Consider the following 25,850-nt stretch of genomic DNA (forward strand, 5'->3'; position numbering starts at 1 on the left):
TTTTCTTCCCCACTCAGTTGTCGGTTAGCTAACATTTCAGCCCAGTGGTCTGTCAAATCTTATTCTCACAGGAAAAACTGTTTCTTGTGTCTGCTGTGCTGTTGGTTCTGTGTTCCTTCCGTTTTATGTGACTTAGGACTGCTCAGTTACTTGGGGTTTGTGTGCTTTTGTAAAACGGTAGATTTTGCACACCTCTGAGCTATTGCATCAACTGTTATGGAAACGGTTTTCTGCAGTATTTTTCAAAATCCTACCATTTAAGCTGCTAAAATCATCAGAAAGTTTTGATCGGGCTGGTTTGGGTCTGTTCCCTTCCACTCACCCCCTTCCGCCCACCCCCCCAATACTGAAAAAACCACCCGTTTCTGTTGCGAAAACTTCTCTTAGGAAAAGAAAGTAGGGTTAGAACTGTGTCTGGCAGTACGCAGCTTAACAAAGCAACAGGGAAAAGGCTTTTCTATTTTGTATACTTGTGCAGGATTTAGCCGTGAAGCCATGGCTGTCGCTAACCCTGCTGCTATCCAAAGGGTGTATTTGGTAGAGTGAGCGATGCCGCTGTGTGTGCCAGCCTGGAGGGAACACTCCTGCCTGGGATGGGGGATGCGGGCTCTGTGCCGGGGTCGGGGCCTCGGGAGCCCCTCCAGAAATCCTGGCAGCAGCGGGGGCTCCTGCTGCTGCTGCTGCAACATGATTCCCCGCGTGCCCTCTCTTGACCGACCTGTCTAAAAGCGATAGGCTATCCTTTCCGTGTTTAAAATGTCTTTTGGAGTCAGTCAGTAGGCCTAACGAAGGAGTGAATAACATGCCAAGCTCCTGGGAAGAAGCCTATTTTTGCTTTCTCAACGTGATATCCTACAATTGTAAGAGAGGAGCCTGTGGTTTTTTTGGTTTGTTTGTTTGTTTGTTTTTTTTGGGGGGGGGGGGGGTGTCCTTTTTTTTTTTTATTTATTGTAAAAAAAGGCTTGTTGATTCCCAGGTTCTTTTGAGTGCAACCATGGAAAAATTCACCCATTTACTGCTGAATTTTGCTCCACCACCCGCTCACTTTTGCCTTCTTTTTTGTCTTTTTCTAAATTACATTTGCAAAGGGAACCTTCAAAATGTCTTGACAGCCTGAATCAAAACTATGAAGAGGTCTCAGCTGCTTCATTCATCTCAATAGATTTCTGACATAAAGCGGGGATTTAGCAAAACACTTAAATACTTGATTCTCTCAAAGCACTTAAGTGCCATTGAAGTACCTGCACATTTGTGCAGCTCTGTGGATTTGGTACAGTGGGTTGTTGAATAAGGCCTGTTTCACTGGTTATATAACTTGAGCAAAAAGAGTCAAGTGCTTGTATACCACCGCTCAGAATATACATCCTGCCTGACTGCTAAAATCAAAAGAAGTACAAATTGAGGTTAATAAAAAACTAATTCTGGGACAGCTAGTCTCATTTTCCCTGCTCATGTTTAGTTTGCTGCAAGATGCTGCTGCAATTTCTAGTGCATCTAGGAATTTTTCTGGAGACCTTGATTTCATTGTGCTCTTCAGCATTTCACTGCAGGCAGTTATAAGGATGGGGAATCACTTAAAATCCTATGTTTTAGGTACTTGGTGCTATTCCTGGAGCTGTTGAGCAACACAGCCTTTAATATATTTATCCTTAATTATCTTTCTGAAGTTTGCATCTATTATTACTCCATCTGGGAAAACAGAGTACAGAAAAGTAAAAAGGGATGTCAGATAGCCTGTCTGCAGCCCAGTAACTGGACCCCTGGATCCCAGGCTGCCACTGTAATTGCTGTACTGCATTCCTCAAATCTGTAATAGTTAAAATGGCTGTCTGAGCCATTGGTTGATGTGGTGGGCTGTAGCCTTTACACTTGGGAATATGAGAACGGGAAGTCAGTGAGCTCGTGAGTGACTCTTTCTGGCTCTTCCAGTAGTTTCTAACCATTAGAACACTGCTTTTATTAAATAACTAAAGATATTAATTTCACCGACCAGTTTGATTTCAACTCTACAAATTCATGTTTTGACTCATCTCAACTTAAAAATGGAACATAAAACTACTACAGGAATTTAATAGTCATTAGAGAACTGTCCTGGTTTCAGCTGGGATAGAGTTAACTGTCTTCCTAGTAGCTGGTACAGTGCTGTGTTTTGAGTTCAGTGTGTGAAGAATGTTGATAACACTGATGTTTTCAGTTGTTGCTCAGTAGTGTTTAGACTATAGTCAAGGATTTTTCAGCTTCTCATGCCCAGCCAGGGCACCTGACCCAAACTGGCCAACGGTGTATTCCATACCATGGGACGTCCCATCTAGTTTAGGAACTGGGAAGGGGGGGGCAGGGATTCACTGCTTGGGGACTGGCTGGGTGTCGGTCGGCGGGTGGTGAGCAATTGCCCTGCGCATCATTTGTACATTTCAATCCTTCTATTACTACTGTTGTCATTTTATTAGTGTTATCATTATCATTATTAGTTTCTTCTGTTCTATTAAACCGTTCTTATCTCAACCCAGGAGTTTTACTTCTTTTCCTGATTTTCTCCCCCATCCCACTGGATGAGGGGGGAGTGAGTGAGTGGCTGTGTGGTGCTTAGTTGCTGGCTGGGGTTAAACCACGACAAGAACTCTGAATGCAGTTAATAAAAATGTTTTATCTGTGTATACATAATACACATCTCAACCTCTATTAATCATTCTAACAATGTGCATGAGTTTGGATAATCTCTCTTTTTAGTAAGTGTTTATGTGGGCGATCTGCTAGCCATTGCTGGTTTCCTAAATGAATACCTTAATAGTTTCTGTAAGATTTTTTCATAAGATCTTGGATTCAGACTACAGAAGAAGACACAGAATATCAAGTTTTATGAGTTACCTCCATTAGATTGTGTAGCCCTCCTACTCAAATAACACTAGTCTAGTGTTGTTAATTTGCTGGGGCTCTCTGTTCCATTAAGCAAAGGGATTTAACTAGAAGTACTAGTCTGGGATATTGGAAAAATGTCTTTTGGATGTCATTTTGCTAGTTTAAATTGTGAACTGTTCTTAATTTCTTAAATGGCAACAGTTGAGTATCTGTTGGGTTAACTAGGAGGCTGCTGTTTGTTTAGAGTCTCCAATTAGGTTTTACAGTTGAGGCGTTGGTTAATTCAAAGAATTCTTTAAAAATAAATATTCAGGAGTAAAAAGCTATTGGCTCAGATGTTGTGGTGGTTTAACCTATTAGAAGATGTGTTCTCCAATTTCATTAGCTTTTGCAGCAGTAATATTTCATGGTAAGCAAAGGCTCTTAAAGTTTATTATTACAGTTCTTTTAAAGTCTTTGTGATGGCTAAGTGTATCTGTAGTTTGCAACAAAGGAAAACTCTGACAACTGCAAAATTAGGATTAATATTCTGGACATACACAGTTCAGTGTACATTTTAATATTCTCTTATCTTCCCTGTTCTGCCCACAGTTTCTCCCTAGGCACATTTTAAAAGGGTGTAGGACCGATTTCCCATGGTATGCTCCACTTGGGCAGTGTCTCCCCAGGTTACAGCATTTGTGCTGCGAATCCTGCTGCTGCTTTAGTTCTGTCTAGGTAAACATGGCTTAATGAGTTGTGATCAGCGTGTGCTCTTGGAGGTTCTGAGAATAGTCTCTCCAAAACAAGTGGTTTATTTATTTGTTAGGATACAGAAGTCTAGGCAAAGGTAGTTGAAGTAACAAAAAGGAGTGCATATACAGTAGTTATGTGGTCAAGAAAGCACATCAGCTTTACTGATTTATTTTGTCACTATAGTTAAATATAATTTGTAGGGCTAGAGATTCATAGATATTAGAGATTGATGTTAGAGGCTAATTGCAATAAGTTTGCTTCAGCCCTTACTGGGAAATAAAAGATCTATTGCTGCATGGCTTCTCTTTTCTCTTCATTCTGCCTTACTTCTTTATGTTCTTTTTTTTCTTTCCTCGGTTCTGGTAATTTCTGGAATAATATTTAATAGTGAGAAAACTTAACATTTCAGTGGATCCAGGGAAATTCTTTGGAACAGTCTATATGTTTTTAAAAGGTTGCTGAATGGTTGCCTTAGCGTCCAGCTAAACATTAATTCCCAAAGCTGGTTTGGTTTCCACATGACCACACTTCAGACAGTGAAAGAAAAGTGTACTCAGTTCAAAACTCACTGGAAATGCTTAGTTATTGCCTTCAAACCCTAAAATTTACTACCTGGTTTACCATTACAAATAAGGTGTAGGTTTGGAGACTTTTTTAAAAAATGTAATTTCAGTTCTTGACAGATGACTTCATCACATTTGTGTATTGTACATTAGATCATGTAAGGTTTTATAATGCTGTGATACTTGTTGCAGCGCTAGATCAGAACAGGCTCTTCAGAAGGATCGCTGATGTCCCATTTCTTGTGTTAAGTGCTTTTTGGATTTCATTCTTTTTAATGAAGATTCCTTCACATCAACTCGATTTTTGTAAAATTATTGATATTTCCTTAGCACTGAGTAATTTAAAAAAAAAAAAAGGTGGTAAAATGCTTCTTAGAGGAGTTATTGTATATACACTGTACTGGCTACAAGTGTCATGTCCTGCAACAGGGTTTTTGAGTACTGGAGGGATTTGCATAAATGCATTGTCTTTTTTTTAATTACCCAGAGCTGTAATGAGTAAAGTTTTACTGAATATTGGTTTAATAGTGTGCATTTGTTTGGCACTTTATCCGAAGGGTGACCTGCAAGGCTTGCTTTTATCAGATGGCAAGAAATGTTGAAAAATTTTCCATTTTATTCTCTTAAACACAAAACACAGGGTATCAAGGGCTGCTGACTCCTTTTTAAGAACAGCATGCTGTCAGCTTAATTCTCTTTTGAAATACGAAAATGTGGCTGCAGATAAACAGGGTTTTTTTGGAAGTTGGAAAACTGTATTTTCCGGATAAAGTGCATTCCCAAATATTTGAGGAAATAAGTCTAGCTGTATTGATGTTGCAGTTGCTGTATACTTGATGTATTCATTGGAAACCTTGATTTTTTCCAAGGATTTGTTATTTCTGATTTTAGTCTATTTTGTGTTGAAACTCTGCAAAAGCCCACCCAGAGGTGCACAGGTTTTTGAAGGAACAGTAAGGTGATTGGTAATTTTTAGTTAGACGTATCCACATTTAAGTTGTGGTTATATATTTGAACAAACACTGTGTGTTCTGCAGGTAATTATGTAAATGCTGGTTAACGTAGGCATGTATTTCTGAGAGAAGTACTGAGACCCCGGCAATAGATACCAGCTTTTCATTTTATATTTAGATACATGGGTATACACAGTTACACTGCAATGCACTGCTGGTATTTTAATTCTTTTGGGGTTGGTTTGTTGGGTTTTGCAGTTCTTTTGGTGGTTTGGTTTTTTAGTTGTTTTTTTTTTGAGATAGGTGTTTTTAGAGTTTCTCTAAATGACTTAAGATCTAGTAAGGAAGTATTTAGTATTTGCACAGGGGGGATATATGGGCTGTTAACATTATGGATATTTAGTTGTTGGTCTTATTCTTTACTTTTTTCAGATCTGATATTTTTCTGACTTCTAGTTGCCTGTAGCTTTTGAATTAAAAAATAACCTCTGGGAAGTCAATCATAAAATATTCATTCACTTTAAGGAGGCAAGGATTTCATCTGTGTACATCCTTTTTAAACTTGTAAATACAAGTTTTCAATTGGCTTTTAGTCTGTGAAAGTGAATTGCCGAGTTAGATATGTGGAAAGACACTTAGCTTTGCTCGTGTTGAATATTTATGCCAGTTTAGAACTGAGTGAGTGAAGGAGTAGGCATGTGTGGTGTAATGATCTCAGTATTGAACTGTGGTGACTATCAGAACTGTTCATGCTGTCATTGACCAGTAATATAACTGAAACTGAAGAGATGCATCTAGCATAAGTGCCATTGTTGCTCTCTTTAAAACAGCTTTTTGTAGTGTGCTGCCTCATCCAAGAAAGTATTGAGTAGAGATGTTCTACACCCTTTGAAAATAACAAGACTTAAAGGAAGACCTGGGGGTCTTTTACCATTGTATGTTTAATACATGGAAAGAATGTAAAGGTAAAAATTCTCCAGTGAAGGGAGGATTTTGATGTCAGGATTTATGTTATATCAGAAACATAAGCACCCTTTTTCACCACTCCGATCACATGATTCTTCTAATGACTTACGGTAGTTCAGAGTTGGAAGAACAACAGATTTCCTCACTGTTGTGCTATTGTACTAGATTTTGTGTTACTAGATAGTCCTGGGCAGCAGTGACAACTTGGTTTCTACTTCTAGCATTATCATCTACCTGCCAAACAAAAAATTTAATGGTATATATGATGCTACCTATTCTGTTATTTGAAAGTTGATTCAATATGAACCTAAACATTAAATTTAGGCATGCCTTTTCCTATTAATTGTCTTTTAGAGTGATAGTCCGCATGTCCTGTGTATTTACATAATAAGAAGAAAGGTTGATGCAACTGTGAAGTAAAATCCAATAGATTTTTTTAAAACTGTATTTAGAGTGATTTAAGATTTTTCTTCCATGTTTGCTGTTCCTTATTTTGAGCTGTAGGGTAGAGAAATTTGATGAACACTTGCAGTAGCTATGCTTGTGATAGTTAACCTTTAATTTTTGTTTAAAATTTTCTGTCTCAGAATTGTTTTCACAAAGTTCTTTAAATTAGTTACCATGTACTTTGTCCATTATTTGATTTTTAATTTCTTCTGGAATGTGGTTATTGCTTATATATCCTGAATACGTCTAAACAAATGTGGGTTAAAAAAAAAAAAAAAAAAGGGAAAAAAGTCGTATGCAATTAGATCTTATCCTAAATCTTTTCTTTCTGTTTTGTTTTTTTGTTTGTTTGGTTTTGTTTTTTTTTTGTTGTTTTGTTTTGGTTTGGTTTTTTGTTTTGGTTTGTTTTTTTCACTTAGGAATTTTATGTGCTTGGTGGACATGGAAAAAGATGAAAAACAAGCTGGCTTCCTGGAGAAAGAAGGCGGCAAATGCTTAATGGAACTTCATTACTGTGGAACCATGTTTTGAGTGCTCCTCCTAGACTTCTTTCATAAATATTCTTGATATCAGCAGATTGATATGATTGGAAACCTGGCTCATCAAACAGTATACACTGGAAGAAGCCTGCTTGGAATATGACATTTTGTATTGTTTCTGAAAGTCTGTGAGAAAACACTATAGACATCTACCTGTTATTTCTTAAGTCTGCATCTCAATTCAGCTACAGCAAAACTAGTCTTTGAAGTGAATAGAACCAGAGCCCTTTTGGAAACTTTAATTGAACATGACTCATGGAGAAGAGCTTGGCTCTGAGATGCACCAGGATTCTGTTGTTCTAACTTACCTAGAGGGATTACTAATGCATCAAGCAGCAGGAGGCTCAGGTACTGCAGTTGACAAAAAGTCTACTGGGCATAGTGGAGAGGATCAAAACTTTAAGATTTCTGGAAGTATCTTTCCCAGCTGTCAAAGTAATGGTCCAGTTCTTAACACAAATACATATCAGGGATCTGGCATGCTGCACCTCAAAAAAGCAAGACTGTTGCAGTCTTCTGAAGACTGGAATGCAGCAAAGAGAAGGCGGTTGTCTGATTCCATTGTGGATTTAGATGGAAAAAAGGAAGCTTTGTTAGCTGGCATGGTTGAAAATGTGCCTAAAGGCAAACAGGATAGCACATTACTTGCCTCTTTGCTTCAGTCATTCAGCTCTAGGCTGCAGAGTGTTGCTCTGTCACAGCAGATTAGGCAGAGCCTTAAGGAGCAAGGGTATTCCCTTAGCCATGATTCTTTACAAGTGGAGAAAGATTTAAGGTGCTATGGTGTTGCATCCAGTCACCTGAAGACTCTACTGAAGAAGAGCAAAGCAAAAGATCAGAAGCTGGACAACAGCCTGCCTGATATAACAAAGAACCTGCCCAAAGAGAGGTTTATAGAATCACCTCATGCGGTGCAGAGTGGACCTAAAGTCATAAACGAGCCACTGTCCTGTGCTGCAAGATTACAAGCTGTTGCAAGTATGGTAGAGAAACGATCTAGTCCTGCTGCTTCACCGAAGCCCAGCGTAGCATGCAGCCAACTAGCTTTACTCCTTTCAAGTGAAGCTCACTTGCAGCAGTACTCCAGGGAACATGCTTTAAAAGCACAAAATGCAAATCAAATAGCAAGTGAGAGACTTGCAGCTATGGCCAGATTACAAGAAAGTGCTCAGAAAGATATTGGCCAATTCGGTTTAGCAAAAGGAACGACAAGCCATCTCAATGGTCAAACAGGATCATCAACCAAAACAGTATCTAGCAAAAGCAATATGGCACCATTTCAGAGTTCAGTGGGAGTCATGCATTCACCTCCCAAAACTGTGGGATACAAAAGTACTTTGGAAAGGAGTAACCTGAAAACCTCTCCCAGCAACAGTTTGCTCTTGCATCTACTGAAAAGCCAGAATACCACCAAACATGTAAAAGGGCATGAACAGAGTGAGAGAGCCAGCATTTTTGAAGACAGCAGCACACCAACAACTATTGATGAGTATTCAGACAACAATCCTAGTTTTACAGAAGATGACAGCAGTGATGATGAAAGCTCCCATTCTAACTGTCTTCCTATAGACCTATCCTTTAAACAGAGGACAGATAAACCAGATGTAGGTCCACCTGCATCACTGGATAACCTGACTCAGTCCTTGCTTCATAACTGGGATCCAAAAGTTTCCTGTCCAGAGAACAAGGAAGACAAAGACACTCCAAAAGCTTCTAAGCTGAATCCCCATCAGAAAGTAACACTACTTCAGCTGTTACTTGGGCATAAGAGTGAAGAAAAGGTAGACAAGAGTAATGACCCTCAGGGACCACACAGTGCAGCTGATGTGGCAAAATTCACTGTACAGACTGGTAAAAGGACTCCTGTAACTGGCAGTCCCAGTGCAAATCGAATGACTCCGTTAAGCACTCCACCTTTGCTGGCTTCTACAAAAGCAGACTCTCCTATAAATCTCTCGCACCAATCGTTAACCATCAAGCGTAGCTCGCCACCATATGCTTGCAGCATCCAGACAGACAGACTGGTGAATCCTGCATCTAAACATTTGATAGACCTTTCTAAAAGCAAAGAAATTCAAGGAGCCAAGCTGAGCAGGAACGATAGTCCGCAGAACTCCTCAGCATTCAGTGCCAGCAAGCTGCTGCAGAACCTAGCTCAGTGCGGCATGCAGACTTCCATGTCAAGTGAAGAACAAAGAGCTAGCAAACAACTGCTAGCAGGGAACACAGATAAACCTGTTGGCTTGATTGATAGATTGAACAGCCCTCTGCTTACGAATAAATTGAGTATGCATGAAGAAAACAACAAAATATTCAGCTGTCAGCCTGCACCCGCTGAACAAGGACTTCCAGGTTCGGAAATAGAAAATCTTCTTGAAAGGCGCACTGTCCTTCAGCTGCTCCTGGGAACTCCCAGTAAAGGTAAAAGTGAAAAGAAAGAGAGGATGCTTTTAAGAGATGAAAGTTCTCAAGAACAGACAGATAAGACTTTGAATGAGCAAATATTGACAGTGAAAATAAAAACTGAACCATCTGAAGAATCAAATGTTCCTTATAATTCAAATGCACAACAAGTAAGAGAGTGCAAGGGTAACAAATTCCAAGGATTTGTTCATTCACTGCAGAGAAACACAGCTGCTTCTCCAGCATCCGAGGAGTTGAAATCTGAGCCTCTTTCACCTCAAGATTTCTCTTTTTCCAAAAATGGCCTGCTAAGTAGGTTGCTGAGACAGAATCAAGACAGTTACCCTGCAGATGAGGTGGACAGAAGTCACCGAAACAATGAGCTGACACACCTTGAATCAAAGAGTCTTTGCACAGTACCGAAGAAGAGGAAGCTTCATGCTGAGCCTTTGGAAAGTCCATTAAAAAAGATGAAAAGTAATGTGTCTGATGCTGCAAACAATCATGCTTCTCCTACTGAGGCACTGTATGGGCCTTTGCTTAACCAGCAAGAACTGAAATTCAGCAGAAGTGATGCTGATTTTAAATATGCTGTAAGTCATGGTTCAAATAATGAAAGTGAAAATAGGAGTTGGTCTAGAGATAGTAAAGGCTTTAATGTGTTGAAACAGCTGCTTCTCTCAGAAAACTGTGAGAGAGATCTGTCACAACATAGGAATAACATACTAACGGAGGGCAAGAAAAAAGGAAACAAAACCAGTGCAACAATTAATAAACCTGAATTCAGCATTTCTTCAGTAAATGCGTTAATGGGAAGCCCTGTGCAACAGAACAGTTGTGTAGATCATAGAACATTTCAGTATCCTGTAGCGGTAAAAAGTCCTGCCAGTTCCCCCTTCCCTGAACATTTGGGGAGTACAGTATCTAGACTTGAGTCTGACCAGTTTAGCATGTGTCCCATGCCCAGTGAAAAAGGACCCATCAGATGGGTAATCACAGGTATGGACAAGAATGATTATGAAAAAGACTCTCCGAGACTGACCAAAACCAATCCCATATTGTACTACATGTTACAGAAAGGCGGCAACTCTGTTAGTAGCCAAGAAGCACATGACAAAGAAATTTGGAATGAACCTTCATTTACTGATAGTTCAACTCATGTTACAATCAAAGAGGAGTTGACATCCGATGCAGAGCTTAAAACTCCTTTTAGTAACTTAAGAAGTCCTTACAACAGCCATATGGGGAGTAAGACCTCTCATCAACATGGTGTGAATGGAGAAGTGCATGGACTTCTGGAAAAAGTGCTAACAATCAAAAAAGAGCCAGAATAAACTACAGCCTCCTCAATGAGTTTACAATCAGTGGTTTTGAATCTTTGTTTAAAAAAAAAAAAAAAAAAGAAAAAGAAAAAATAAAAATGTGTACAAACTTGACTGCTGTATAAATTGAGCATGACTTTAGAAAAGCATGGTCTAATTGAAACATGTTTTCATTTGATAAACTTTTTATTTTTCTGGTGATGTTATTTAAAATACATGTAGATAAAATTTGCTTTACAATAGATTGTCACAAGGAAACTAGAAAGGTTGTAATTTGTACAAGACATTTCTGTATGTATCAGATTAAGTTATGAGTCCTCTTTGATCAGAGTCTTATTTGGATCTGCAAGTTTTTGGTATAACATAAAGTGTAAGCATACAGCCTAGGTGGTGGTAATGCTGCGTTTCCTCCCTCCCTGTAAAATAATCCTTATTTTTTGGAAGCCTGAGCATTGAGACAGTGTACTTTTTTTTTTTTTAATGTTTAATATGTTTTGTGAAATTTTAAGAATAACTTTTAAGAAATGGAGCAGTCCATCCAAGGTATTAGTTTGTCATATTGGAAAACCTATGTCAGTGTTAATAATTGAAATGCACTGAAATGTATTTTTTAGTGCTTCCAAAATTTTTATTGTTATTTTTAAATCTTGCTTGTGGTCCTGCCAGAATAGTGGTGTAAAATCTATTTTTCTTCCTTGCCCTGCTCTTGACAGATGCCTTCCTCAGAATCCTATAGCCACAGTTATGAGTTACTAGTTACAATTAAGGTTTTTTTCTAGGTTTTTATACAAAAGGCAGATTTTCATAGGCCATGCAAGTACTGCATGAGCCCATTTGACAGTGCATTCCTGTTGCTTCCTTGCTTAAAAGGGGAAAGCCAAAATGCCTCTTGGAGTAGTGCAATTAAGAAAGTTCAGTTATATATATTTGGTGAGGAAAATGGTGGAAAGTTTGTGAAGTGGATGAGCAGAACTGTCTGTTTAGCACCATCCTGCCTCCCCTGCAGATGAAAGCTAACTGCGCTAAAGCAGCACATCAGACTTCCACTCAGAGATGGAATAGGATTTTAATGAAAAATGTTTTGGCCTCTTCCTACAGCCAGGGAAAAGAATCCATATTCTGCCAATATTTATTACTCTCTGAACAGTTGATGCATGGTTTAATGCACTACCCTTTCACTGTAGAAAACCTGGTTTCAGAATAACTTTTCAGGTTGCACTGAGGATAAAATTGTGGTTTTGTCATGTTCTGTAATGGATAGTGGGACATGTCTGAGAAATCCTCCTCTGCCCTTTTCCTCAATCCCTGCCTGTGCTGTGATTTGTAACATCTGGCAATATCAGCCTGAGATGGGAGTAACTGAAAATTGCGGTCAAAGCTGAGACACCTTAAAAGAATTGCTGGCTGGGGAAGAGCCATGCGGTTCTGCTTTCCTGTTAACACTATCTGTGTTAACTCTGTTCAGAGCCCTTATTTCTCATGGCAGGGAGGAGGAAGACAAAATCCAGTTCCTCTAAATTATATGCATTATTGGCAACCCTAAGTTTTGCTGAACTTCTTATGCTACTGAAAAAAATGTTCTATGTAGCTTCTAATTTCACTGCTAATGCCTATGCTATCGGCAAACAGCTGAATAGTTGTCGCACAGATAATGAAAGCTATGCTCTGTGTTAACTTTGACCGTTTTCGCCATTGAGAGTCGATACATGACAAAAATGCTGTTTCTGTCCATCTCATGTTTGCACAGCAGAGATGAGTGATGGGGCATTTTCCTCGTTTCCTTTCTGGTTTGGTTTCAGAGATCCTTTTCCCAGACTGCTGGCTTGCTGAGACAGAGCAAACTGTTGTCCCCCTCTCATCCTCTGTCCCCTGCCTGGGATCAGTTTCCCTTCTTTCCAGTGCAGTCCCTACTGAAAGGGACTTCTCCTGGCTGCCAGGTGGAAAATGCACCACTATTCTGTTTTGCCCTGCCCCCCAGGGGATACTTTCTTTTAGGGAACACAAATATTTGGCAGTATCCGGTATAAAACATTCCCCTGGTTTATCTGAGAAATAACAGAGCGATTTAAAGATATATTTTTATGTTATTTGGGTGAAGCGTAATATATTGATGGGCTGTACAAAGAAGATTTATATTTTAAAACCTTCACGCAAATCTAATATCACTTTAAATGTCATTGTCTGAAGTATAATATAAAAATAAAATTTTGTTTGTCTTTAATATTACATTTGTAAGTGGCCCAGTGACAATTCAGATGTCTCATAGAATAATCATTAACGAGATAAAGTATATTTTGGATTGACAGTGGAACTGAATTCTTTTTATATGAGTCAACCCAGCAGAAGTATTAAAAAGATGGTATTTGTTCCATCCATTAAATGTCTCTTAAAGTCTTAACTGATTATTTTTCTTGAAACAACATGTATATAGCTAGGAAATATATACAATATAGAATAATAGATGGTCCCTGGAGTAAATACAGGGCTATAATTTACTTGAAGGGCTCCACAGAAAAATGCAGCTTGAATGACTGTGAAATAATCTGGTTGGAAAAACTTCATCAAAACAAAGTTGAGATGAAAAGTAGGGAGGAGAATCGAACCCTAACACCGAGTAATATTGGAGTCTAGGAGTGTGCTTACCTGTGTATTTATTCTATGGTAGTCTATTGTTATAATATATGCTTTTGAACATTTAGTTTTTAAAGTTTTATAAAACATTTAAGTTAAAATGTTAACAGTCTGACCAGTTAATGATTTAGCTTTCTTTTTAGGTGATGTTAATGAAAGAGTATTACCATTCTCATAGACGTCAGTAAACTATAATACACAATTTAAGTTTAGGACATGCTGTTCATGGAAGAATCTTACCTCTTGTAGACACTGCACTCTCAAGCAGCATGTAACAAAACAATGAGGCCCTTGAGAGAGGGTAGGGCATGCCAACTGAATGCTCTTCAGTCAGTTGCTAAGAGGGCAGCAGTCTCCTACATGAAATTCTCCACTATCACTGATGTTAGCCCTCCCTAGGGAAGAGAGGTCTTTAAAATCTACCCCATCCACATTTACAGCCTTTAAACCTGAGGACCAAAGGCTCTTTAATAATTTTTTATCTTGTAGCATGGGTGAGTACAAACGAGACACCATTGTTTTCCTTGAGGACTTTTCCATCAGAAAAGGGGGATGCAGGAGCTGGGTTTGCTGCACCAGCAGAAGGACCAGTAGGGCTGGCCGTGTTTTCCGAAGCGACTCAAAGGTACTTGATTTCCCCCAGTCCCTGTAGATGAATGACGAACGAAGGTCATCTGTTGAGTATTGCTTGGTATTCTCCAGCGACTCCTGTCTCCTTGGTTCAGTAGACGTTCACTACTAGGATATGCATTTTGGCTGTCCTCAGTCTGTGGGAGTGGAAGCTTCCAAGATAGCTCTGCAAACTCAGGAGGCTGAAGTTTCAGCTAGGCCTTTGGACTGTAGGCTTGAAGAAAAACAGGGCTTTGTCAGATACTGGCAAAGAGGTGCAGGATTGATAGGTGCTGTTCTGTGATCTCACCGTTAAAGGAGTAGGGAGGGAGGGGAGAACACAACCCAGTTGCAGTTGGGTGAGACTGCTGAGGGAAAGCTGCCTCCACCTCATGGAGCAGTGAAGTGAGTTAGGGATGTATCTATAGGATAATTAGTTGTAATTGCAACCCCTTGGGACTTGCACCCGAATTAACTTGAACCTTGTGGAACTGGGAGCAGTTGGGTTGCTAAGTGCCCAATGCCTTGCTCAAGGCAGCATCTACAGGCTCATGCCGCCGTACCTGCTGTGGTGGTGCAGCACTCAAGCTAGCTAGATTTGGGGATTGACTTGTAATTGCCACACAGATATGCCTTTTTCTTCCAGAGGAAAGTGTACAAGACTGAGATAACCAGATTTCTAGTGTCTCCTCTGCCAAAGTTTGAGGAAATGATGTGGGGTAATGCCTGACCACAGAATCAAAGGTGTTTTGCTGGAGGGCTTCTCTGCTGATGCGGCATAACTGGGTGACTCAGTTTGAGAAGTTTGTAAACATTACGAGATCAAAAGGGAATTCAGCCATAACTTTCACTTTTTTTAGCCATTTACTCTTAGTAATGTTTTTAAATTTTTAATTTACAAATGTTTTTAAAAGAAAGAAATGAATGGTTTAAATTTTCCCTGTTAAATGTTGGTGAAAGTATTACAGCTCTCATTGACGTCAGTGACATGATATTACCAGTTTGTTCTCTGCCACATCTTACAGAGGAGTAAACTGGTAAGTATATATTATATATATTTATATATAATGTAAATATATTGACTTGTTACACCTATAATATGTTGAAATTGGTTTTTAAAAGGTGATGTAAATAGTGGTTTCCTTAATGAAAAATACATATTTTGTATTGTTCTAATGCAAAGGAAAAAAAACCTTTTAATCTTTTTTGTTATGTATATTCCATGTATAACTGTAAATATGATCACATAGGTTTAAAAACTTTTGCATGTATGTATACAGTGCAAGTCTGGAAGAATGTATAGAAAAATACTTTTATTTAAAGTTGTGATTACCTGCTGCATGAAAAGTGCATGGGGGACCCTGTGCATCTGTGCGTTGGCAAAAAAAAAAAAAAAAAAAAGTCTTAACAAGTCAGGTCAGTTCAAAACACAACAGTATTCCACTTCTGGACATGACTTCTGCTGTGGTATTTTAGCTTTGTGAAAGAATGTGCTTCAAATCAAAAGGGTCTGGGAAAAAAAATAATGCAAAACTGCTTTTAAAACATGAAGTACTCGTACAACTATAATCAGTCATGTAAGTTCAGGACTCCATTTTACATAATTGAAATATTGTGCCAGGACTATTCCATCCCTGTAAAACAAAGGAATATTGATTTTCATTGCCATACATAAGAATTTGGGATTTTACCACAACCAATTTTATTGTGATGTGTCTTCAGTAATTTATCTAACTGGTCTCATTTTTTTTATTAGAAATTAATTTCCTCATGTGATGTCACAAAACTGTACATACTGCAGTGTGAAGTTTTTTTAAATCTTTCAGTGTTTACTTCCTGCAGAAGATTTGAATAAATGAGAAAAATGCATTGTCTTTGATGGTTTTTAAATCTGCTTTATTTCATGTGTACTTTCTATTATTGGAGTGTTAGCGGGCTCTTTGTATCAGCACAATTAATACAAATTTCTGACAACAAAAATATTTCAAGGAACTTAGGGACACACAGTTTTCAACAAGGCTACTGACTGGAAACAGAGAGTCATGGAGCTGGAAATAAAACAAACTAAATCAGATTAGCAGCTTTACTTCACAAAGCACTGTATTATGTTTTATTCAAATACCCTTCTGCTTATTAACTTGAAATCAGTGACCATAAACTAGAAACCTCTAAATGGGAATTTTCATGTGAAAATCATTTTAAACAAATGTTGAAACATTTTTCAGGTCCCCTGTGCAGGGCAGGAAAGGTGTGTTTTCCCAGTAAAATCTACTTTAGTCCATATTACTAAGAGGACTTCTTAGTTGTATTCAATATAAGTTCTTAAGCAAATGTGTAGAAAAGTGAACACTATTACCTGTGAAGACTATATAAAGACTTGACACTGCACTCACATCATATTTTGCAGCTTTTAAGTTAGCTTATGACATTAGTGCAAATGGTGGATTGCAACATTAGTGCTAGTGTGGTTTCTCTGGAGGATTTTTGAACCAAGATGTATAGGTACACTGTGTCTGGAGCTGTACAGTTGGAAGAAAACACTTGGGTCATGACTATTTTGGGTAACAGTAGCAGCTATTTTCATGAATCATCCTATGTTTTCTGATCTCCTAGCAATAAATATGCATGCATGAGGTTCTTTGGAAGCTTTTTGGAAAGCATAAATGAGAATCCATAAAGTTAATTTAAAAACAATAATTCTAACTCCAGAGATCTCAGCTAGGGCTTCATGAGGTATATAGCTGAGCATTTTAATTGTTTGGTATCCTAAATGGAGTAGGATTGGGATACTGTCTTTGGATATGTCGTCTTAAAGTATGTATATAATGCTACCAGTGATACTCAGCTGTGCTTCAGAGGGAGAAGGCCCTTGACCAGCTTCTGCATAGACTCTTCTGTCTGTAAGTAGGCTTTCCCTGATTTGAGGGATGAATGGCTAAGCCAAAATACAGCCACATGAAAAAGCAATATACTTAAGGAGCCAATCTAGTCTTCTAATGGCTGTACGGCTTGGAAATAATTTCTGAAATACATGCTTCCTCACTGACTTGGTTCCTTTGGTTTGATTCTACCTACCAAGCAAAACCCAATGGTTTGCCTTTATTTCTCAAGTGGTGTGCTCTAGGACAGTTGCTTGGAGCACATGAATATTACTGATTTTTCTTTTATTACTTGGGGAGCTCAGGCTCTTGTAACTTCACTATATTTATTCTATTTATTTTGCTGTAACACCAAGTAAGACTTGCTTTGTGTCTACCAGAGCAAACAGGCCTGTGGACTTGAGTGTATGGTATGCTAAAAAGCTTGTGGAGTGGCAGGGATGTTGAACGGGTGTAAATATTCTGAGAAGTATTTCACTCTGAATGAACATTAACAATATTTGCTTAGTGATTCATAATAAACTGCTCAAAAACGCCTCAAAACGCCAGTGAATTCTTTACAGACAGACCTATCGTCATGTGGAATCTTCTTGATCTTCAGTTTCTTCCTCACAAAATGAAAGATGCATGTGATGTTGCTGATTTTTCACAAAACAGCCCCTGGATAAAGAAATGAAAGTTTCTGCTTCAGCGACTTCAAAATGTGGGGAAAAAGTATAGCAATTGTGTTCATGGGACTTGGCAGTCCAATCTTATGGTCCTCAATGAAATTAACTCTAGCATTGTGGGCATCAAGGACAGATGTGGACTCTGATAGATCATTTGAAGGCCTGTGCATTGTGGAAGCCTTTATCAGAGTAGAAAAACTTGTTGCAGTAATACAAACATGTCTACACATTAAAAAAAAAGGCAAATTATTCTTTATTGACTGTAAACTTTGTCAAGAAAAATGTGATTTTGAAACTGGAGAATACAATGACAATGTTTTTCTCTGTGACACAGCTTGGCACATTAGAGTACTGTAATGCACCCATGGGAATGTCTGTAGGGACTTGATATGAGCCTCAAGCAGTGGCTAGGACATGCAGGTAATAATTGTTGATAATATTTTTATTTCCTTTTGATTGTCAGAGTGACTCAAAGGGAGCATGGCACAAACTCAGGGCATGAAAATCCTCTCTGCTGGTAAATATCAATGCTGCTAATGAAAGAGCATATGCTGATCCAAGCTCACAGCAGCCCACTTTGATTTGGCTTTTTAAGGACTGCTTGCTCTTAATGAATAAAGAGATTTGTCACTATTTCCAGATTACTTTTCTGATTAAACTACTCAGAATTTAACTGAATGCAGAAGGAACATTATTGACTAGCGACTGTGCCAGTTAGATAAGCTTGATGCCTGCCTCCACAATTAAACTCAGCATGTGCCTTCAGTGCATCTTGGTGTGTTGTGGAGAGATGGAGAAATAATTGTCCCCCTTCACAGTATTGGATGATCTTGATTCTCTTTGTCCAGTCTGGTTTGGTGAGGTGGGGATGCTTTCTCACTAAATGGGAGGCAAACTGGGCTATTCTGTAAGTCAGTGTGGGCTCTCTGGCCCCAGTCTTTACTGAAGCTGGTGTTGACTTCTAAGGTCACTCCTTTTTACATGTTCAAATTCAGTACAGACCTCAAAGGTGACTTCTGCAAATAAGTTGTGGGTAGCTACTGAGACGTAGATACATCCAGTCTGTTGCTGTTGTCTATTAAATTTGCCTGTCTACACCTTTGTAACTCCAGCAAAATGTCGTCATTTTCCAAGTTCTGCCTGACTAGAACCCACACCCAAATCTCATCACTGGTACCGAGAAAGAGTAAGAGATGAAATCCAAGCATGTTTTGGAGTTGGATGCCATGACAGTCTCTTGTATGCCATGACTTGGGAAAAGGTTCTGTGGAAGATGGAAGGAAGTTCCTCTAATACCTCTGTTAGCTGTTAGAACTGTGCATTTTTTTTTCCCGATGTGTTATTCACATTTGGCTTTGGAAGAAACTCTTGGGTTTTTTTAAAGAAACCTAAGTGACTCTCATGTGCCTTACAAATGGCTCAGCATGTGATTTGCCCTTGGTCATGCAGGAAGCCTGTATTCCTTCATTTGTTATGCGCTACCCCCGTGCTTCTATGTATCTGCATGCCTGTCCTTTGTGTTTGCTGTGGAAAACGAGCAACTTGAGGGTGTTACCTCTTGGGCTGCAATTAATATAAGGGGAGGTGGAAGAAAGAGAGGGAAAGAGAATCTTAAGGTAGCAAGCTACAAAGATAATATTCTCAAGTGCTTTTTACTTTCTAATCCCACCTCATTTTTCTCTATTCAACATGGTCACAGGGAGAAAGTCTTCATTAGCATCTGCAGCAAGAATTAGATACATCCAGGAAAAAAACACCTAATGCAGCTATTAATGTCACAGATAATGTACTTACTAACTATAGTTCAGTATCACTGCTTGAATCTCAGAGTGTTACTGATGCAAGCTTACTTACCTCCCTAGTCCAAAATCAAAAGAAGCCTTACATTTCATTATGCAGAAGTACCAATAGCTGGTTGGTTGGCCTGTAACTATGCTTGAAAATCTGAGAGGAGTTAGTTTAGCTAATCCTTGCATGTAGTGATGTGTCCATCTCTGGTGTGAGCAACTGCTAACTTATGCTATTTTTCCCCTTCCTCTTCCTTATTACTTTTGAGTCCTTTCATCTGATTTTTAAACTATATGGGAGCCCAGTCATCACCCATGAAAGGCAGAGGAGGCAAAAAAAAAAAAAAGTATATATTTTTAGACAAAAAACTGCTTTGAAATAATTATTTGCCTAAGTTAGTATGTTATGTGTTGACTGTATTGAATGCTGCATCTTGGACTCTCCTACTGAAAGTATTCAGCCAAGGCATTGCATAGTGCCTGCATACTGAGAAGTGATCATAGAATCATAGAGTGTTTTGTGTTGGAAAGGACCTTAAAGGTCATGTAGTTCCACCCCCCCTGCCATGGGCAGGGACACCTTCCACTAGACCAGGTTGCTCAAAGCCCCATCCAGCCTGGCCTTGAACACTTCTAGGGATGGCACATCCACAACCTCCTCCCAGGGCAACCTGTTCCAGTGTCTCACCACCCTCACAATGAAGGGTTTCTTCCTTACATCTAACCTAAATCTACCCTCTTTGAGCTTAAAGCCATTACCCCTTGTCCTGTCACTACATGTCCTGGTAAAAAGTCCCTTTCTGGCAGGCCCCCTTTAGGTACTGGAAGGCTGCTATAAGGTATCCCCAGAGCCTTCTTTTCTCCAGCGCTCAGCCTGTCTTCATAGGAGAGGTTCTCCAGGCCTCTGATCATCTTTGTAGCCCTCCCCTTGACTCACTCCAACAAATCCGTGTCCTTCTTATGTTGAGGGCCCCAGAGCTGAATGCAGGACTCCAGCGGGGGTCTCACAGGAGCAGAGGGGGAGAATCCCCTCCCTCTGCCTTCTGGTTACACTTCTTTTGATGCAGCCCAGCATATGGTTGACTTTCTGGGCTGCAAACACACATTGCTGGCTCATACTCAGTTTTTCATCCACTAATACCCGCAAGTACCTTGTCCTTAGGGCTGCTCTAAGTCCCCTCATTACCCAGCCTGTATTTGCACTTGGGATTGCCCCAACCCCTGTGCAGGACCTTGTACTTGGCCTTGTTGAACTTCATGAGGTTCTCATGGCCCCACCTCTCAAGCCTGTCAGGGTCCCTCTGGATGGCATCCCTTCCCTCCAGTGTGTTGACGGCATCACACAGCTCAGTGTTGTCAGCAAACTTGCTGAGGGTGCACTCAATCCCACTGTCCATATCACTGACAAAGATGTTAAAGAGCACTGGTCCCAGTAGTGACTCCTGAGGAACGCCACTCGTGACTGCTCTCCACTTGGATATCGAGCCATTGACAGCAACTCTGAGTGCGACCATCCAGCTGATTCCTTATCCACCGAGTGGTCCATCTGTCAAATCCATGTCTCTCCAATTTAGTGACAAGGATTTCGTGTGGGAGAGTGTCAAATGCTTTGCACAGGTCCAGGTAGATGATCTCTAAGAGCACCTACCCCCAGTATCTCTTTATTTTAGAATGCTTCTTACTATGGCAAAAAGAAGAATATTGTAAGTCATAAAGCCTCCCCCCCCCCCCCCCCCCCCAAATCGCTATTTAATGGCTTTTAAAAGTGACACAGAATAGAAGGTGCAAGTCCAAGGACAGAATAAGAGAAGGAAAATGAGAGGGATTTTTTTGTGCGTGTGTGTGTCCTCAGCTTCGTCCAGCTGGCAGCCTGTTGCCTGCTCCCATTCTGTCCCACCACCTGTTTCCCACAGGGAGCGCACAATGGTGGTGCAGGCAGTGGTTGCTTCCCAGGGGGCCAAATGGTGCCATTTGCATAAGATCTGATGCAGAGAGGTGGGAGTTGGTGGCTGCTGCTCTCACTGCAAACAGTGGCAGCTGCTTATAGAGGAAGAGAAGGCACTGAAATCCCCTGCTGAAAATATTAACAGCCCAAAGAACCATCCTGCATTTTTTGCATGGCATAGATTTGCAGTTATTAATTTAGAAGCAGAAGGAATAATTGTCTAGTAGTAGACAGCAGCTATTGTATTGAATATATCCCATTCTTTATAACTTGCATAGAAGGTCTAGTGATAAAGCTAGTCACATTAAAAAGTGACTTTTTTTTATAACCAGTGGCTTCAACAGATTTTTTCATTGTTGAAACATTCCACATCTGCTTAACGCTTGAAAACTTGGTTCACTTTAGTAAGAAAAGTGCTATTCCAGTTTTCCTGTTGTCTTTCTCTCTTTTACATGAACATTTATGTTGTGCTTACACTAGAACAATATGGCTTGCTATCCCTTGTTTGTTTTCAAACTATGTCTGTAACACAGTACAATTCTGCCTGCAAAACGTCTCCTGACAGTACCAGGAACCTCCTGCATGAACAGAAGTCTCCTCTGACCCAGGCTAACTGCTGTGCCTCACTGGTAGGATGCCTGGAGCGGTAAGTGGTAATGTTAGTGATATGAGATACCGAGCCCTGTATAAATTTCCGCCTAGTTCAGTTTTTGTATCTCCCAGTTTGGATCAAGGGGATAGAGAATTCTTTTGGCAGTACATAGAGCATGGGCTGCAGAAGTAGCAGCCAGGTTCCAGATATCTACTATATTCATGGTACCCTGCATTAATGGTGCAGCTGTGCTGGTGTCACCCTTTGAGCATGTGCCCAGTTGGCCCAAACCAAATATGATTATGCTGGAGCTGAAATGGTGCTGTCCATTTTGATGTGGAACATGGCTGCCTGTGGCATGGAGCCCTGTGCTTTGCAGGAAAGTAGAGGATTGGGGTTTGCTCTCCTCCTCTGCTTGGTGCACTCACTGCTTTGCATGTAGTTTTCTGGACTGGGAACCAGGAGTAGAAGAATCGGATGAATGAGAACAGCACTCCCAGGGCTAAATCCAGTCCCTGGAGTGAGGAACCACATCAGACAGCAGTGGAAGCAGAGCAATCTCTGTCCAGAAAGGTATAGAGGCCAAGAGTGCTTGGAAAGGTGGTCTATGTCTTTTCTATCTAGTATGCAAATTCGTAGTGTTACTTGGGACCTGGCAGGGATTAAAAGAGGTACTGAAAAGGGGCAATATAATGGAGCCCTGCTGGCCATAGCTGCTACTGCTGCTCACTGGTAGCGGGGGGAGGATACACAGTGGCCAGCTGGGTGGATTGTAGCACCCTGAGCCTGGAGGGAATGATGACTGGGTTGGGCTTGCTGAACAAGTCCAGGGTAAGAAGGAGATGCAGAAAAGGACCTCAGGAGTAGTATTGTGGTAGCAGAATGCCTTGCTTTAGCATCTTGAACAAACAAGGTCAGGTTACAAAGCCAAAATGATAAGGCTTTTGTAAAAGCAAAATTTCCTGTTTGTGGTTTTCCTCTTCCATAGCAGAAGTTACAGCTCCTACATCATCACTGTTTACTCAACAGGAGCAATCACTGCAGTCGTCCTGCTATGAGCAAGTGTTGCTCTTGCCACAGTATCTATATACAGCATAGATGAGATTTACCATCAGGTGGTGCCTGTAGCCTGTCATGACTGGCTGTGTTTCCTACCACCATCCTCACTGGGAGAAGAGGGATGGTCCCCAAATTGTGATTGAGGAACCCCAGGTTTGTATTGTGGTTGACAGGGGGTTTTCATGGATTTCAGGTGGATCATATGGCCATACTATGTGTCAGGATTTCTGCTTGTTTTAGGGAGACTTCAGTGCTAGTAGAATGTCAACTGCACGTGTGCATGAGAGAGAAGAAAGTATTGTTTGTCCTGTATCAAGTTTTGGTGTGTTAAAATGCACGGCATGTGGTTTGGCCTTCCTATTTAGAGCACCTAAATGTGACGATTCCCATCAGATGGGAAAATCCCCAGAGATGATGGAACTGCTATGATCTGGTAACCTGTCTGCTAGAAATGTCTTTGCAAGCGACAGATCACAAAGATAAACTGCACAACTCTGGTCTCTTTTGCTTCCTGTCTGCATCAGTTATTTAAATCTCACTCTGTAACCCTGGCCCTGCTTTGGTCATCTCACCTGGGACCTTTGAGTCAAACTAGGTTAAAATGTACTTGCAAGAGAAACATTCTGGAATTATAACTCACAGTGCATTAAACAAGCAAGTTTAAAAGCCAATGAGGGTGAAGAAAATGGAAGAAAGGTTTCTGAAGCCAGAGAGTAACCAAAGTGGAAGCAGGACACCAGCTATGATTTGTACCTGAAACCTGTGAAAGCTGACCCCAGGCTTGCGATTGTATAGCAGCAGGTCTAACCCCTAATAGGCTTGGACAAATAAATAAGGCCTTGCAGCACTGAAAGTGCCTTACTGCGACTGTGCCTGCAGGAGCCTGATGACAGTGATTTTCTCAGCCAGGCTACACCTCACTGTGTTTTCCTCAACATAAAGCTCTTTCGCTTAGGCTTAGTTCCAGTGTTCAAGATTTTAATGCATTCTTAGCATGTTGTTTATCATCTGCCATATATTTCTTATATTAACAGCAGGGCAAGTTAAACATGGGATCTCATGTCTAAAATAGCTTTTTTTTGATGAACACAAACTAACAGTGGTTTTATACTGTCTGATTAGGTTTTTGGGAGGGAACGGGAACTTTTCTCAGAAGAATAAAAAAGTGGAAAATCTTTAAAGCTGACTGTGTCTCCAGCTGATCAAAATGTTTGGATTTATGTGCAAAATAAGGAATTTTGGTGCAGGGTATTATTTTAGCATTTCTTTCTGTGGAGAGAAATGTGAATGAGCATGCGTACATAAACACATGCAGAAGATGGGTACAATGACTCATGCAGACAAAAGAAAAATTAAGCAAGCTGACAATGCAAGGGCTGATACTTAAAACAGTAGGGGTGTATAGTGAGCATTCTTGTAGAGTACCCATTATTTATTAAGTAGAGACAGAGTGAGTGGAGCTATACAAAAATGTAATGAGACGTGCTTCAAGGAATTTGCAGCCTATTACAAACTCAGAAAAACACTGCAGGCACATAAAGTACATTAAGTGCTGTTACAAGTTAGCAGTAGTGAAGGAATCTGGCTGAGGTCATTGTTGAAAAGTATTGTGAAAGGAGTAAGTCTGGAGGAGAGGAGAGAGGAAAGTCATCTGAGGTGAAATTCTTTCAAAGACTCTAGTGGACCTGGCACTGGTTCCTCTGCACTGGGTGGATTTTATCCTTGATGCTATGGAAAGATAACTTCCCATTTGAAGATGCTGTTGGGGAGAGGAGGAGAAAAGGCAAGCAGGTTGAATTGGTGGGAAAAGCTTTGCAGTGGGACTTGAAGGCAACTTTTGAAGGCAATGAGGGGAAGATGAGAGCAAGAAAGGGAAGAGGGAAAAATGTGGGGGTGTGGAGCTACAAAGTAACAACTGAGCTTGATTTGGAGCTAGTCAAGAAACAGGGTTTACAGGTGGTTCTGAGCTGATTTTCAGGAGTTTAGTCAAGCCAGAGCATTCAAATTGATAAATTCACTATCTAGGCATTGGTATTCCTTATTTTGGGAGGTGGGGTGTTGTTTCTTAACTTGAAATAAGAATGATTATCTATGGCCTGTGTCATGGAGAAGATCAGAAAAGGGGCCTGTCACTGTGCAGCTCCCCAGTGATCCTTTAAAAAAACTTCCATGAACCCAGGAATAAGTATGAGGAAAAAAAATGAAGATCAAAAGTGGGTTGAGAAAGAAGTTACTTATTAAATCACCCAGAGAGGGAAAAAAAGTGGAAAAAACCTTGTTTAATACATTAAGAAATCTAAGATAGGCATTGAGGTATTTGGCTGAAAGCTCTGATGTTCTTGGAAAAGCTGCTGGTGCCCACGCCAACACATTTACAGCTAGTATGTGTATGTCTGCACAGCCACAGCAGTAGAGCAGTGCTGGGCTATGCAGACATGCTCTCAGGGCTTTGCATGAGACTGGCCTTGAGATTTTAGCGGAGAAGTAAAGTGTCATCTGGATCTGAAAAATGAGCAATAGTGAGGTAAAACCAGGAAAGGCTATATGGAGAGAACTGACTCCAAGTCCCTGGGTGCTCCCTTTGTTTATACTTAGTTACTTTTAAATAGCACAGAAGTATAGTCTGGTGTGTGGGTGGTACCCGTGCTGCAACCCAAGGCTAGTCTTTACTTAGTTAAAGGTTAGTGCTGACAATACCATCATATCACTGCAAGCTGAAAAAAATGTAATGGGACTTCCTAGTAGTGAATTTTAGGGAATTCGCCTGATTTCTGCTTGCAAGGAACAAGAAAATAACAAATTACAGCTGGTGTAGCATAGCTATTGCGAGGGTTTCCACCAGCCATAGTTTTATACAGAGTTTGATGAAGTAGATTACCTTACCTGCTCTACA

The 25,850-nt window shown here is 40.1% G+C and overlaps 1 protein-coding gene across 6 annotated transcripts in view; it reads left to right on the forward strand.

The window, feature by feature from the left end:
• The window catches only part of NRIP1 (nuclear receptor interacting protein 1), an 80,272-nt gene extending 64,371 nt beyond the window's left edge, over positions 1–15,901 (forward strand). For all 6 annotated transcript variants that reach the window (XM_075033924.1, XM_075033928.1, XM_075033925.1 and 3 more), the window contains one exon: positions 6,943–15,901. In XM_075033924.1, the coding sequence (XP_074890025.1) occupies positions 7,311–10,799 (3,489 nt within the window). In that variant the 5' untranslated portion in view covers positions 6,943–7,310 and the 3' untranslated portion in view covers positions 10,800–15,901. The remainder of the gene's footprint in view (positions 1–6,942) is intronic.
• The last annotated feature ends 9,949 nt before the right edge of the window (positions 15,902–25,850 follow it).

Source organism: Buteo buteo, chromosome 8 (genome assembly GCF_964188355.1).
Source record: "Buteo buteo chromosome 8, bButBut1.hap1.1, whole genome shotgun sequence".
Classification (NCBI taxonomy): domain Eukaryota; kingdom Metazoa; phylum Chordata; class Aves; order Accipitriformes; family Accipitridae; genus Buteo; species Buteo buteo.